Source organism: Gymnoscopelus microlampas (genome assembly GCF_963454915.1).
Source record: "Gymnoscopelus microlampas genome assembly, chromosome: 4".
Taxonomy (NCBI): domain Eukaryota; kingdom Metazoa; phylum Chordata; class Actinopteri; order Myctophiformes; family Myctophidae; genus Gymnoscopelus; species Gymnoscopelus microlampas.
In genome coordinates this window covers 29224380-29241617 of record NC_139941.1, presented here as the reverse complement: position 1 = coordinate 29241617, position 17238 = coordinate 29224380, and the positions used below count along the sequence as shown (strand labels likewise).

At 40.9% G+C, this 17238-nt stretch overlaps 1 protein-coding gene across 2 annotated transcripts in view; it reads left to right on the top strand.

The window, feature by feature from the left end:
• The window catches only part of LOC311043027 (netrin receptor UNC5C-like), a 280919-nt gene that overhangs the window by 224594 nt on the left and 39087 nt on the right, over positions 1–17238 (top strand). Inside the window, exons 5-8 of one of the 2 annotated variants that reach the window (XM_084054158.1) lie at positions 1660–1840; positions 6049–6216; positions 7438–7602; positions 13825–13881. In XM_084054158.1, coding sequence (XP_083910284.1) covers positions 1660–1840; positions 6049–6216; positions 7438–7602; positions 13825–13881 — 571 coding nt within the window. The remainder of the gene's footprint in view (positions 1–1659; positions 1841–6048; positions 6217–7437; positions 7603–13824; positions 13882–17238) is intronic. The other variant, XM_084054159.1, reaches the window with a different exon arrangement.

Below are 17238 nucleotides of genomic sequence, written 5' to 3'. Positions count from 1 at the left end.
TTTATTGAGCAAGTGAAGGCGGCGTGCGGGTGCTTTTCATTCCATGACTTGTACACGTTTATGCTCCGCCTACGCACCTGTCACAGAGAAATGATTGTCAGGTGTGCGAAAGACTTTAGATTAACTCTGAGAGTGTTCAAATGTATTCTACATTTTAACTTCAAAAGTTTGTACTGCAAAAGACAAATGGATGCGTCTCTACGAGGCGATAAATTAATGAATAAACAAATAAATCCATTATTTTAATTATCCTTTGTGTTTGAGACCTGAAGGTCGTAATGAGCCTGAGCATCATAACAGTCAGGAGGAGAAGTAAAAAAAACAGCCTTTGTACTCAGTGGGTTGATGTATTGTGAAGCACAGCCTTCATGGTTTCTCACAGGAATAGATAGTTTTTTCTCTGATGTATCTGTCAACTGAACTGAGCATACACACTGAGATTTAGTGAAGCCGTTCATTCTGCAGGATTAGCACAACAATTCCTTGGTTGATGTTTGAGCTAGAATCCCTCTTGTTTTTTTCGTTCTTTTCCCCAGATGATTTATCCCCTCCCACACACACACACAAAGCCATCAAAAACATGATTAGGACAACATCCTATTACAAGTCCATCCATCTTTTTTTCCCGTATATATAAGGTGCAAGGGTTGGGGAAAAAAACAAGATTAGCACAATACTAACGTAATCCTCCTGCTCTCTCATCTCATACTCTTTCAGTTGGTTGAAAAAAACACCACATTCTGAGGCCTTTCTGGTCTAATCTGTTTTGTTTCACGCTCATGCTGAGATTGGTTTTACTAAACAAGATTATAATACAATCATAAAACTCCTCAAGTGGTGGTTTCTGGGTTTGGACCGGACTGACAGGGTCACAAACAAAGAACAACGCTGAGTAGATGATGGGGATAGACAGTACAATCGTCCCTAGCCTCCATAGCAAAGGCCTCTGATGCAGATCAACAGTAGCACACAATGTAAACTGAGTTCTATTGGTGCTTTAGTCATTAGGGGTTCATGTGGTTATAAGACATTTGTTGGAGTAATGCAAAACAGTTTCATAGTGACCGTGGCAGCATTTTATTATTCTTCAAGTCAAAAAGACTTGAAGAATAATAAAAGACGGATAACTAGGTTTATGCTATACAATAAGAAAACATGTAGATTCTGTGCCTTCTGCTCACCAGTGGTGGAAGGTAACTAAGTACATGTACTCAAGTACTGTACTTAAGTACAATTTTGAGGTATTTTTACTTTACTTTAGTATTTTACATTTTCAGTACTTTTACTTCTACGCCACTTCATCTCAGAGGCAAATATTTTTACTAACTAACCTTTTTACTCCACTACTATTATTTTAAAACTTGAATTACTAGTTACTTTGCAGATATAAATTATGATATTATGAAACATATTTAACCACTTTACATTAGCTCTATTTTATAGGCTATTTTCAAACATTTAGTACTTTTACTTTTGGTACTTTAAGTACATTCTGATACCAATACTTTTGTACTTTTACTCAAGTCAATTTTGAATTCCGGACTTTTACTTGTAACGGAGTACTTCTACATTGCAGAATTTATACTTTTACTTAAGTAAAACATTTGAGTAGTTTTTCCACCACTGCTGCTCACCACTCTCTCCCTCTCTTCCTGCCAGGTGGAATGGTTGAAGAACGAGGAGATCATTGACCCAGCAGAGGACAGGAACTTCTACATAACTATTGACCACAACCTGATCATCAAACAAGCCCGTCTATCTGACACCGCCAATTACACCTGCGTGGCTAAAAACATAGTGGCCAAAAGACGGAGCACCACAGCGACTGTTATAGTCTATGGTAAGTGCACGCGCATACTGTGTGTGTGTGTGTGTGTGTGTGTGTGTGTGTGTGTGTGTGTGTGTGTGTGTGTGTGTGTGTGTGTGTGTGTGTGTGTGTGTGTGTGTGTGTGTGTGTGTGTGTGTGTGTGTGTATGTGTGCATGCGTGTGTGTGTGTGTGTGTGTGTGTGTAGCATCCATGATATTTTGACCTCTGATAACACAAAGCAATCGCTATGGGTGCTCGTGTTTCATGCTCGCCATAACCTTAAACACTGAATTTTGTCATTTCAATTTAATACTTCTACTGCATGCATTTCCTTTGGCACAATCCGTTCTCGATGTAAATGAACTGCAAATGCTTTGCTGTGCTGATAGTGATAATTAGACTTTTTGTTTTATACTGTGTTATTAGAAGCCGAGATACAGTACTGGAGGACACAACCTTCAACCAGAAGTGTTTTTATTTCACAGCATGTAACATAAGGGAGCCCCTCAATATCAGACACTGAACACCATTCCCTCATCTCAATGTCTGCAGTCTTTTTGACAAATTCTCTCCTTCACACCACGCTCTGTAGCAGAAGTGTTATTGATCTGGTTGGATAAAACAATGTACCAATTGGGTCTCAGAATGATCATGTGCTGTACCTGGCCTGGTCTATAGAGATAAATGTGACTTGACCCCCATTTGTGAGGTGAGTGCAAATCGCTTTAGAGAAAGACAAACCCTAAAGCGTCATGGAAATGGGGCAGATTTACAGTTCAGTGTTTTTTCATTTGCAGCATGATGGTGCAATGATTAGGCTATTAGTTGTCATACATCTGTATGTATGTGTGTGTATGTACTGTATGTAGCTTACTGTGGGGTCACTGTCCGCAACAGTACATTAAAACACAAGACCATACCTTCTATCGATGGTATGGTACATGCAATGTGCATCACCCCCCATTTCATTTCTGGAGCATGTCATCCCTTGATTATACTGTACCATGGTATGCAAGGATGAACGGCTACTGAATGCCCTCCATTCTGCCTATAGTGACTGTAATATCCACGCTAATATAGTCTCCAAATTCGCATAAGGAAATCACCATCCACTGTCTGGAAAAGCTTAAATCCATGAAAACACAATGAGTGAACATTTTGTAATATGATATGATCGATACAGTTTGTAATGTAAGATCAGCTTTCAGAAGAATGTATTTGATTGCCAATGGAGTCAGATACATGAGTTAGTTCAGCTCTGAACCCCCAACCATTACTACAATGTTGTCTATGTTGTGACTTCAATATTAAAATTATAAAAGATAAACTTTGCAATTGATGAGAGGCATGTTTTTATATTCATTCCATGATGTGCAGAACACATGCTGCAGCTTGATTTCCATAAATATTTCTAAATTCTCTAGCCTCGCTCAGTTCTTATTTCATGGGTTTCATGTGCGTTTGTGGATTCAATCTGAGGGCACCAAGGAAATGTCTTTTCTTTCAGAGTTTCAGAGTGTTCAGTGCATCCAGTTTTCATATTCAGAGCTGAATATAGAAGGCACACAGAAAGCACACCAGACAGACACTGGTGGAGAGGCGGTTTGACAGAGGGTCTAAACATTAAAGACGGAACATAAAGGGGTTATGGCAAACTGTGACAGTTGTGGCCTGTTCAGTGATCTAGATAGTGTTATCACACAGCTATTTGCATAATATACCGTGCATTGTGTATAAAGTAGACAACCCATAAATTGCTGTTTTTAAAAGATGCAACATTGGCTAACGTTGGTTTGGGCTTGTTTTCTGTTTGCCTAAACTGTAAAAAAGAAAATACATATATATATATATATATATATATATATATATATATATATATATATATATATATATATATATATATATATATATATATATTACACATACATTTAAATTATTTTGTGTCATATGTTCCATGTGTCAACTTTATGCTTGGGAATGATTTACTCTGCACTGAAAGTCAGCATTTTTAGAATCCTTAAAATGACTGTACATTTAGAATGAAGATGAAGATGCTCCACAATATAAGCTATGCTACAGAGCTTGGTATTGGAAATGAATGCCTCTCCATTCATTCATTAAGTTTACATGATACTGCAGTACAGTACAGTGGGTGTGCATGCGTCTGCGAGAAGACTGTGAATATTTTTTGTACACTTTTGAGCTAAAAAGCATTATTTTACACTTTGGCTATTCAAAAATAGCAGATATACAAGCGCTACGAGCGTGTAGATCTGCTATTTTTGAGAAATCGTGAAAATGTGTCCAAATCTTGGAATATATATATTTTTAAAGCAAACATTTTTAACTCAAATCTTTGCCTCTTGGACCCCCTGGAACAACATATTTTGAGATGGGGGTCCGCGGCCAAAAACATATCATTTTGGGGGTCCTTGACATGAAAAAGTTTGAGCACCACTGATATAGAAACATATGTTTTTCAGAGAACTGTTGGGATTTAGAAGACATTTGTAGAATCGACTTCATCCAGGTCTTAATGGGTTAACTATTATTTGACACTCTTCCAATCTGGGATACAAACCTATTCAGATGCTACCTAGGACAGTCCAACCATAATATCCTCATAACCAACCACATCAATCAGACAGGCCAGGACCCATCTGGCATGTGTAATTGGCTCAATCGCCATGCCAACAAAGAAAGAGTCTTTGCGACCAGGCCTGGTTGTTCCCTCTTCACCCATGACCCCGTCCAATTAAAGCCCACCAATCACACTTCAGCTCTGAAATTAAAGCACTTGGGTGTTCCAAATGTCTGTGCAGGCAGAGTTACACAACAAAAGACATTTTAAAGCATCTTGTGTAGGATTGGAACTATATACAACAAACTCAAAATAAATACAAATGTTGTTTTAAAAAGCTTCGAAGTGAAGAAGAAAGCACAAAAGAAAGCATTAGTTTGGAGAATAGCCTAACCCAGCTGGTGTACTTTGTTGTGTGTTTGTCTTTAGTGCCAGTCCAGCATGACAGAATGGGAAACATATTTCGAGCTCCTGAACACTGAGCATTGAACGTTACTTAAAACAAACATACCTACACACATTTACGTGCACACACAAGAGTTATTTTGGATTGAAAAGCTCATGCTGCAGGGGCAATGGAGTACTGTAGGTGTTCCACTGCAGTGAACACTTGTGTATAATGTGTTTATGTGTGTAGGTGAGTGTGTGTGTGTGGGGAGACATGTAGAGACTGGATGGATGGACACTGATGTAACCTTACCAAAATCGATTGTTCAATCTTTGGTAAACAATTCTCTGCTCCACAAGAGCCTGGATAACACTGTTGACAGGGAGAGGAGGTAAATCAGAGGGCAGAGAAACAGAACATATAATTCTACGTACTGTATATATAGGGTCTGAGGAGAAGAGAAGAGAAGAGAAACAGTGAAATAATGAAACAATGGAAGACAGTAAAATACCAGTGTCAAGAGAATGTGGTATGGGTCCCTCATGGCTCATTTCTAATTGGTCACTAGGAGAGGTGTGGGTAGTGCCCACTGGGCTATAACGCAGCTGTCAGAGCAGGGGAAATTAACTCAAACACATTTTCCTGACATGTCAATTAATTATAAGTTCTCTCACTCGCCCCATGCCTCTTTCTCTCCTCACTGTCTTCATTTATCTTTCTCTCTCGCTTTTAGGCGGTGTGAATATATGTTTGCCGGGGGCGGGGGTTCACTAATTCAGCACATACATTTCATTTCATAACTCAAATAGATTTAACCCATTAAGACGATTCTTAATCTTCTATCCCAACAGTTTTCTGAAAAACGTATGTTTCTATATCAGTGGTGCTCAAACTTTTTCATGTCAAGGACCCCCAAAATTATATGTATTTGGCCGCGGACCCCCATCTAAGATATTTTGTTCCAGGGACCCCCAGAAGTAAAGATTGGAGTTAAAAATGTTTGCTTTAAAACAATATATATTCAAAGATTTGCACACATTTTCACGATTTTTCAAAAATAGCAGATCTACAAGCTCATAGCGCGGCACTCGGTGCCGCGCTATGAGCTTGTATATCTGCTATTTTTGAATAGCCAAAGTGTAAAATAATGCTTTTTAGCTCAAATCAAAAAAGTGGCACAGATGCGTTCCAGGTCTCAATGGGTTAATGTAACGGCAACGGTTAGCAAACCATGACTGACCGATGAATGTACTTTGTCTTCTGCCACACAGTGAATGGCGGTTGGTCAACGTGGACGGAGTGGTCAGTGTGTAACAGCCGCTGTGGTCGGGGCTTCCAGAAACGCACGCGGAGCTGCACCAACCCCGCCCCTCTGAACGGAGGACTGCCCTGCGACGGACAAGCCATACAGAAACTGGCCTGTACCACACTATGCACCGGTACGCCTATACTCTACTCTACAGTCGTGCTCAAAGTGGGGTTCCGTGGACCTCCAGGGGTCCTTGGGGGGGGAGGTTCCAGGGGGTCCCCAGCTAAATGATTGATATGAACCAAATGCTCCCCTATGTGTCTGTAACTCTGAGAGTGTACAAATGTACACTCTCAGAGTTATAAGGGTTCAAGCCGGGGGTCCTTCAAATTAAAATGTTTGAGAACCACTACTCTACTCTATTGTTGTGGTTTAGTATTTCAGGCTTCATTCGATTGTAATGATCGTTTCTCAATAGCTATATCAATCTGTACTTGTCCGGATGTGAACTTGATCCACCCGCCTTATCGAGGATAGATCGGGAGGTGACTTAGGACAGCCAAATATCCCAGAATGCATTTCGCCCCAACCAGCAGCCATGGCGGAGGAGAAATTGCAAAGCAATTGTTTTAAATACTACTGCAGTTGTGTCACAAAACACAGAGAGTTTAGTTGTTCTACCGCCAAATCTGCAGTCGATTTATCAAGACAGAACCTACTTGAGAATTTGCTCCGACATTTTCGGAGACGCGAGGTCCTGCTGTTTTGACTGAAACACACACAGCTCATTAGAGAGGCGAGCTGCACCGGGTGATCACGCAGTCATCCCATCTTGGAGAAAACTGATTTCAGACATCCCCCCCATTGCGTACTTGGTATTGAGAAATGGTGTGTCCAGCACTCTGCTTCTTTTTACTTTGTTCATGTATTCGTTTTTTAACCCATTAAGACCTGGAACGCGCATCTGTGTCATTTTTAGATTTGAGCTAAAAAGCATTATTTTACACGTTGGCTATTCAAAAATAGCAGATCTATAAGATCATAGCGCGCCACCGAGTGCCGCGCTATGAGCTTGTAGATCTGCTATTTTTGAAAAATCGAGAAAATGTGTGCAAATTTATATATTTATATTATTTTAAAGCGAATATTTTTAACTTGAATCTTTGCTTCTGGGGGGGGGGGGGGACAAAATATTTTGAGATGGGGTCGGCGGCCAAATACATATCATTTTGGGGGTCCTTGACATGAAAAGGTTTGAGAACCACTGATATAGAAACATATGTTTTTCAGAAAACTGTTAGGATTTAGAAGACACAAGTAAGAATCGGCCTCAAGTCTTAATGGGTTAATATACTTTGAAGTTTACAAACGTTTCACTTCAAATGCCTCTCTCTCCCTCTCTGCTGTGTAGTGGATGGCGAGTGGACAGACTGGAGTAAGTGGTCAGCATGTGGGACGGAGTGCACCCAGTGGAGGAGGAGAGAGTGCAACAGCCCCGCTCCCAAGAACGGAGGGAAGGACTGTGACGGACTGGTGCTCCTGTCTCAGAACTGCACCGACGGACTCTGCATGCAAAGTGAGTTCAGCAGGACTGGCCCCTCCCTCTCTCTTTCAGGGCCATAGCACACGACATCTTCAATGTTTGAATGTTTGATGTTTCAAGTGTGAAGAGTTGGTATGGCGGGGGTACTGGGGTTGTGAATTTTTAGCCACATAAACCAGTGGTTTTCAAACCTTTTTCATGCCAGGGACCCCCAAATTGATTTACATTTGGCCGCGGACCCCCATCTGAAAATGTTGTGCCAGGGACCCCCTCAGAAGCAAAGATTTGAGTTAAAATGTTTGCTTTAAATATATATATATATATCAAGGCTATGCACACATTTTCAAGATTTTTCAAAAATAGCAGATCTACAAGCTCATAGCGCGGCACTCGGTGCCGCGCTATGAGCTTGTAGATCTGCTATTTTTGAATAGCCAAAGCTAAGTGGTTAAAATGATTGTGACACTATGTTAAATAATTTTGCTGGGGACCCCCTGGCACCCCCCCCAAGGACCACTGGTGGTCCCCGGACCACTGGTTGAAAACCACTGACATAAACCATAGACTTCCTTAGACCGAGGTGCCCCAGGGGTCTGTATTTGGTCCTCTCCTTTTCTTTCTCTACACCACATCTTCGCCTGAAATGCCGGATCTACAAGCTCATAATGTGACGTGTCGTAGAGCTTGTAGATTAGCTATTTTTCGCCGAATGTTCACCTATTTTCACCACAATGCCATGACCAGAATAGGGACGCTAGGGTTTATGTGGTTGATAAATAGCTCCGGTGGGGCTATATGGGAGATGCATAGTAAAAAATACAAGTGTTCACTTGTAAATGGAACAGGGATTTGGGTTATCGAAGAAAACGGAGTTGACGTTGACATATTGTTGTACAGAATTCATTCCCATTTATCCCATTAAGACCTGGAACGCATCTGTGTCACTTTAGGTTTCTTTGGCTATTCAAAAATAGCAGATATACAAGCTCATAGCGCGGCACCGAGTGCCGCGCTATAAGCTTGTAGATCTGCTATTTTTGAAAAATCTTGACTTTTTTTTTTTTTTTTTTAACTGTTAGGATTTTTTTTTTTTTTTTTATCGCCTCAGGTCTTAATGGGTTATATACTGTAACTTCAAAGCTGCTGCCCACGTTTCATACCCCCCCCCCCCCCCCACCCCGGACGAGCCGTTTCACTTCTCCTTCTTTTTCAAGTCCTGTACTTTTCAATTCCACTCTTGCTCTGATTCTTCCGGCCTATTCCTCTCCTTCTCCACACTATCATGCTCCTGCATAATGTCCTTCTGCCTCCTGCGTTCTATCCTTGCTCCTATTTGCATTGTGGCTCGCTCCTCGTCGTCCCCATCGCTCTCACATGCACTCACCCTTTCTGCCTCCTTCTTCTTCCCCTACAGTACCTGTATATTCCTCTTTTGTCACCTCCTGGGTGTTTCTTTTTTTAGTCCTCCATCTCGTACTTTAGAATCACACCTCCTGTACTTTCAACACAACAATAGGCAGATGGCGGATGATTTATTATGTTCTTTTTTTCTTTTAAATGTCACCGTGAATTAACCCATTGAGACCTGAAGCCGATTCTACATGTCTCCTAAATCTCAACAGTATTCTTAAAAAATGATGTTTCTGTATCAGTGGTGCTCAATCTTTTTCATGTCAAGGACCCACAAAATGATATGTATTTGGCCGCGGACCCCCATCAAAATGTTTTGTTCCAGGGACCCCCCAGAAGCAAAGATTTGAGTAAAAATGTTCGCTTTAAAAATATATATATTCAAAGATTTGCACACATTTTCACGATTTTTCAAAAATAGCAGATCTACAAGCTCATAGCGCGGCACTCGGTGCCGCGCTATGAGCTTGTATATCTGCTATTTTTGAATAGCCCAAAGTGTAAAATAATGCTTTTTAGCTCAAATCTAAAAATGATACAGTTACAGGTCTTAATGGGTTAACTGCTTTTGTGCACCGCCACCAGCCCGAGTCAAAAGCACTTATCTGATGGGAGCGTTGCGTTGGGAGATAATGACAAATAATGAGCTGGCATAATTGGCCAAAAAAAAGTCTCCCAAGTATTTAGTGATTTATTTTTGACACCGATGAGAGAGGCAGTATAGCAATCTTGCGGCCGCAAGGAGAATGCAGTCCGTGTCATAAATGTGGTAATTGTGGGTTTTTCCAAGACCAAGACAACTTTTATGTGTTGACTTGTAGGGAAAATAACGTGTTGTGCTCAGTGTAATCGCAGAAAGCAGTGGCGAGAGGGAGTGTGTGTGAGTGTTTGTTTGTGCGTGTGCGTGTGCGTGTGTGTGCGCGCGTGTGTGTTGGGGGGGGCAACAGGGTGAGTAAGTTGGAAAGACAGATCATATAATTGATCTTTTGCATACATAAACTCACATAGATGTTTACTGTAATTGTGCCATCAATCCTAATTAGGCTTTGCTCATAAACAACATGGCAGCTACAGAGACATTTTCCTCGAAGAAGAAAATACTTTTTCAAGACTGGTGTCCCCTGCTGTCATGTTTGTAAGATACCTGATGAATAAAGACATGATAATAATAAAGTTCATTTATCCAGGGGATAAACTGTCAAAATAGCCTACTTCTGACGATAAAATTAGCCTAGTATAATTATGGAATCTAATAAATGATAGTGTAGTACAGTATAATAGCCTTTATGTGATCCATGTTACCGTGCCTTTATGTGAAATATTGACATACAGTAAGGTGTGTTATGTGCAGTACTCTGCCGCCAGCCTGAAGCACTGCTATGCACTAAAGCAGTGCTTCTCAAACTTTTTCATGCCAAGGACCCCCAAAATGATATGTATTTGGCCGCGGACCCCCATCTCAAAATATGTTGTTCCAGGGACCCCCCAGAAGCAAAGGTTTGAGTTAGAAATGTTCGCTTAAAAATATATACATATTCAAAGGTTTGCACAAATGTTGACGTTTTGTCAAAAATAGCAGATCTACAAGCTCGTAGCGCGGCACTCGGTGCCGCGCTACGAGCTTGTAGATCTGCTATTTTTGAATAGCCAAAGTATAAAAGGAAAAAAATATTGTGATGCCATATTAACCCATTTTGCTGGGGACCCCCTGGAACCCCCCCAAGGACCCCTGGGGGTCCCCGGACCCCACTTTGAGAACCACTGCACTAAAGCATATAGTGTATCATCAGGAGGAATTCCCTGAGGCCTGTGAGACGGAGCCATAGGATCTAGTGGAATCAAACCCAGAGAGCTATAGATTTAGGCTCATTTCCCCTGATTGATTTCCTGTCTCTGAAACGGAACGCACAGTCTTGGGTTTTTATGTCTGCAGTAATGTTTCAATGGTTTCCTGTAGCAGGAATCTATGACCATAATGTATGCGTTCGCATGTGTGTCTGTGTGTGTGTGAGTATGTGTGTGTGTGTGTGTGTGTGTGTCCTTGTGTCAGATGTCCCCCAAAGCAATACAGCTACGTGTCATAGCAACATGGATCCAGTGGCAGTATGAAATAATAATCATCCAATGCATTTCTCTCAAGCTTCACTCACGTTGAGCCTGTATGGTTGCGCTTGTAGATTAGCTATTTTCTGTGCGCGACACGGCGATGCGCAACCAAGCATATAACTCAGGCTTTAGCATTAATGAAGCGGCCTAAATCATTTATATGTACGTGTCGGTTGGAATAAAAGTTTTCATTTTATTCGACGCTTCGAAGATTTGACTTACTTTTCACAGCAGAATCACATCATGGGATGAGTGGTGAAAATAATGAGCTGCTATCCACTTCTTAAACCATGTATAGTTCATTAAACAGGGTCACCCAGGGGTCTATACTTGGTCCCCTCCTTTTTTTCCCACACCAAATCACACACTTTTCGCCCATTACGACACACACAGGAAAGGGATGCTGGGGTTCATGTGGTTAAGTTGGGTCAAACCGTGTGCCGGTCTGTCCCACTAACCTCAGTTCCTTAGCAGTACTTTAGTTCCTCAACACAGCTTCAATGATGAGAGGTGGAAGTGAGAAAATAAAAGGGAGGCTTTGCCAAGGCTTTTGGAAAAAGGCTGCTCAAAAAGCACTTCGCTGCTCTCTCTCTCTCCCTCTCTTTCTCTCTCTCTCTCTCTCTCTCCCTCTCTTTCTCTCTCTCTCTCTCCCTCTCTCCCTCTCTCCCTCTCTCTCTCTCTCCCTCTCTCTCGCTCTCACAACCTGCCTCCATTTTTCTATCTGCCATTCTCTCTATCTCTCTCTCTCTCTCTCTCTCTCTCTCTGTCCGTCAATCCCCTTTCTGGTCAAACACTCTTTATCTGACTTGGTCGCAGCCTAACACCCCCCCCCCCCCCACGCCCCCCCTCTCTCTCTGAAGTTGTCCTATTAGAACCTGAGTGCTGAAAATCCATTTGACCTCACTCTCACCCCATTTTGAGTGTCCCCAGTATGTGTGTGTGTGTGTATTTGTCAGAGTAAAAAGTCAAAGTCGTGTGTTCGATTTATATACTGTATATATATTTTTTTCTTTTCCCTCTATCACTCAGCCTGTTTACATTTTACTGACATACAGTATCGATCGATCCCCAAGCAGCCTCGCTTAAGGATTTGTCATCCCACTCAACGTGGCATTTCACTCAGTAACTATTATGATTGGTGTGTGTGTGTGTGTGTGTGTGTGTGTGTGTGTGTGTGTGTGTGTGTGTGTGTGTGTGTGTGTATGCGAGTGCGTGTAACAATATATAGTCTTCAACTCTGCCCGTTTTCCACAAAATGCCACAAATCATGAACACAGCGTCCAATTACCATGAAACATTGCATGCACACTCCCAGTAGGCCTGAGGAAGAACCAACACCCCAAACCTTTCAAATCGGCCTCATGGTGGCGCTATAATAGCTTGCTTCACATTGTGCATAGGTTGTACAATCAAAATCTTTTTTTCCCCTGGATTCCCTCCATATATGCCACGCAGGGATTATGTTTTCGCTCCTGTCCATCCATCCGTGTGTGTGTTTGTGAACAGCTAATCTCTGGCACCGTTGGACTGATCGGCGTGAAACTTTGCTGGCGCCGCCATTTCTTCAAAACACACATTTTGCTAGAACTCCTACAGCTTTTGTCCGAAACTCACAGAAATCAGAATCATCTTTATTGTCACAATTGTCAATTTTGATTTTGTGCAAGCTCCATCTTTTTTTGTTGTTTCCAGAAAGAGAAAAAAAAGAAGGGGGGGGTAATATAGTTAGACATACAGTAAGGTGCACGAGCATAGCAGCTGGTATATACTCTACATGATATAGTCATTAAGGTGCAAGAAGAATATCAGCGCGTTGTACATGAGATTAAGGGGCATTAAGGGGTAACATTCGGTACACATTATCCCTTAAGTCATGTGATCAAGATGTATCAGTATTTCTGATATTCCAAAATACTTTTCCAATTATCTACAACTTTTCTAGTTTATTTTTAAAGTTTCTTTCAGTGTCTCCTCCTACCTCTCACTCACTCATTTTGTTTCTTTTTCTGTGAGTTTGTTCATTCACTTCTGTCTTTCTGTCCATTTTCTGTTCTTTTTGCACAAATGCTTGTCTGCTTGTTTTAAGATAATTTGTGTCATTCATTTTACTGTCATAAGTATGTTTGTATTATGAATGCTGTATGTTCTGGATGACACATTGCCCGCTACCATCTCTTTTTTCATTAATAATTTTATTTAGTGATTTGAAAATTTGAAAAACAAACAAAAAAACACCTTTGCTCTTCACAGTTACAGTATGTGTGTTTGGGTTTGTATGCCTGCACACGTGTGGGTTTGTACGTTACCCCACTTAACCTTGTTCCTGTACCCTGTAGCATTCAGTAAGTCTCACCAGGTTTGTGTTGCCTTTATCAATTATACACCGACGCTTCAATTATACATCAGAACATCAGCAGACCATCCCTGTTGTAGACCCACAGTCTGCTCCTGAACATCAGCATTCGTGCCTGTGTTGTAGACCCACAGTCTGCCTGCTAAGACCACTCAACACAAGACCACTCAACATGAGAACACTACGTTCTATAATGAAAGCTTCAGATAGTTGTTTACCTTTTTTGTTCTTGGTGCCTTTGGTTGTTTGTGTTTGTTTGAGATTCATTTCATTTTGTGTTCATCATTCTCTCTCCTCCATCCATCTCTCTTTCACAATCTCTCTTTCTCTCTCTCTCTCTCTCTCTCTCTCTCTCTCTCTCTTTCTCTCTCTCTCTCGCTTCCAAGGTTCTTTGTTTCAGATGTCTACTGAGGCAAAAGAAAAGAGTGATGTGGGATATACATGTGAGTTGATATTTTATGTTTTACCACCTTTCCACGTTCTTTCTCCTCCTCCTCCCACTCATGTCATTTCTGTTTTTGTTGTGTGTTTTCTTCTTGGACTTGGAGTCTTATGGCGTTTCGTTGTCCATGACTTCTGGTCTTGTTTATTTTGCACTACAGAACAAACACCAGGTTCTATCTATTAGTGTTATTTTCGGTTAGACGAGGGATGTCACGGGAGGTCAATTGTCTGCATCTCTGACGGTGTGTTTGAGGCACAAGTAGTTGTTTTTATGGTTTAACTCTTCTGTGTGTCATTTTTAGATTTCGTTGGGCTATTCAAAAATAGCAGATCTACAAGCTCATAGCGCGGCACTCGGTGCCGCGCTATGAGCTTGTAGATCTGCTATTTTTGAAAAATCATGAGTTGTGCAAATATTAGATTTTTTTCCTTTTTTTTGGCAGACATTTTTAACTCAAATCTTTTCTTCTGGAGGTTCCTGGAACTAAATATTTTACAAATGTTCGCTTTAAAAAATAGATAATCCAAGATTTTGCCACGAATGTTCACACATTTTCAAAAATAGCAGATCTACAAGATGTGCCGTGCTATGAGCTTGTATATCTGCTATTTTTGAATAGCCAATGAAATATAAAAATGACACAGAGTAGTATTCCACAATCTCAGAATGCTATATACTGTAGAGTCTGGAACTATACCTCCCGAACACGGAAGCTGGCATCTGGCATCTGCTGCCTGGCACCCGTTCACAATATATTTTAAAATATCTTTACATTTTATTTTTTAATTTCCATTTCTGCTAAGCAGCAAGCTATATGCTCAGATGATTTTGATTTGTATTAGGATAAATTTGCACGACTGTAAAGCCGAAACAGAAGTGTGGAGGAGGCTTCACATCCGCTTTATCGCTTGCTCATGAACAGAGCTTCCATGCTCCATACTGTATGACCGGAAGCATTTGAAAATTGTGGTAGGCAACAGTCTGGACACGCGAGACTTATGAGTCAGTAACAATATACCATGTATCGTAGGATGTCTTGATCAGGGAACTAACCATGAGCACCTAGCATCCTGGCTATTTATGACGTATATTAATGAACAAAATGCATACTAAATTTACTAAGTTCATTCACACTATCAACTCTGCATCGAACATAGCACTGTTTTTATTCCATATTTCTAGGCTGGATTACAGTATATTGCATTGTTACAACCACGTACCCATCGGAAGCTTATGATGCTCACAAACAAACACAGCATGTACACAAACAGGGGACAGCGCACAAGTTCAGGATTAACATAACAAAAATGGGTAACTCTTTTTTTTCCTGGGTTTGAACAGGGTTGCAGGTGCATGAGCAGGTGAATTAACTGGGAAGAATGTGCATCATTACCGGGTGGTAAAAACTAGTGACTTTGGAGAGGAGCTGGGATAAGGATGGCTCACCATCACCTGAATAAGGCAAAGGGTAGACTGACAGGTGCCTGGTGGTGAAAACCCTTAATCATTAGCAGAGGGAATAAAAAATGCCTTCCTTGCTATCCTGGCCCTGCTACATTTGCATCCATCCTCTCCCTCCCTCCCCCAATGCCCCTCTCCATCCGCAATTGAAGCTATAATCCGGGACTTATTTTAATGAATAAAACATGTGATGGTAGTTTATGTTTAAATACAATATAACTAGCCCATCTGCAGTGGTTGGAGGTGGTCTCCATACTCTTCCATTGAAAAATGTAGACACTCAGGGACTTTGTGTTGTTGCACTCCTCCTCAAAGCTGTCCTCGTGCATTATATTTATTATTCGTTATCGGCATGCTTTCTCTCATGTCTCCCGTTGCGATAAGCGGCTCTCCATTTATCTTCAGAGGTGTCTGTGGGAGTCTATGATGCCTGCCCGTAAATGGTTTTAAATGCAGCTGTCTTTCCTGGAAGAACAAATCATATGAACTTGTATGAGAGAAACTACTTTTGCACACCTGTAAACCAGTTATGTGACATTGAATCTGAATCTGAAGGTGACACAATAAAAATAAAAATAAAAAGCTTAGTGGGTAAATATAAGCCGTCTCTGGTGTGTACTAGTATTCAGAAGGTTACTGGTTCGCCTCCTGGCCCCGGGCAGTGTCCCTGAGCAAGACACCCCTAACTGCTCCACCCAAGGCCTCCTCATAACGATCTGAGCAGCCATCACATATTTAACCCATTAAGACCTGAGGCGATTCTTTAAAATGTTTTCTAAATCCTAACAGTTTTTTGAAAAACAAAAAATATATATTTTTGAATAGCCAAAGAAATCTAAAGTGACACAGATGCGTTCCAGATCTTAATGGGTTAAAGCTGGAAAATAGCAGGACTAATAAGGTAATCAAAACGGTTGAATTTTTATTGTAATAGCAAATGCCAATAAAACATTTGAATATAATATAATTATTCTCATTTGGCTGAAAATAAAAGCACTTTTACCCTAAATTTGCATTCACACTTACTGTCCATAAAACCTTTAACACAATGCTTGATGAAAGAATCAAGCTCTGGCTGTTTCAGTTTTGTATCTGCGTTGCACGAAAAAAGACAGCAAGGAAAGCAGGCACACATACTGTACTGTATGCCTGAGTTATTTGCAACGTGCTGTGAGCCTTGTTTATCTTAACATTTTGGGTGCATGACACCGGCTTGCAACCAAGAATAAACTAGAAAGGCGGCGGCGCTCCGTGGAGGTTGGATTGCCTACCCAGGGCTGAGGAAGCAGCGAGAGGAAATAGCATTTCCCTGACATGTGGTTCAACTTTTTGTCTTTGTGGTGGTGGCCACTATGGGCAGAAGTGAAGACGCTTTTTGAAGGTATGCTCTGTAGAAGCCCCTCAACCAGGGGTCATCAATGTGTCCGTACACGAACAAATGTGTCAGTGGCAGACAAGACTTATCCATGTCTGTGGAAAAAAAGTTGATAGTAAATAAATACCACTGGTGTACAATACTTAAGTATTTTTTGGGAGGAACTATAAATATTTAAAATCTGAAAATCGTTCTTTTACGACACTACATTAACATTGGACACCTCGTTACTCAAGTATAATCTGTATATAAATCTGTATATAAAGAAAGAGTTTTCAAATTCACGTTGAGAGCAACTGACACTCTCATCAAGACAAGTTGCCATGGTGACCATTGTTGTCTACTAGAGACAACAATGGACATATTATGTCCATTATGGTTACTTATTAGTTAGTGCCTGTTTTATACTGCATTTATGCATTTTGGTGTTCGGTTGGATAAATTATGTGCCAATCCTTTATATTGCACAGGCTTTTATTTTGACATTGAGAAAATAAGAAGTACTGCAGTTGTGTGTTC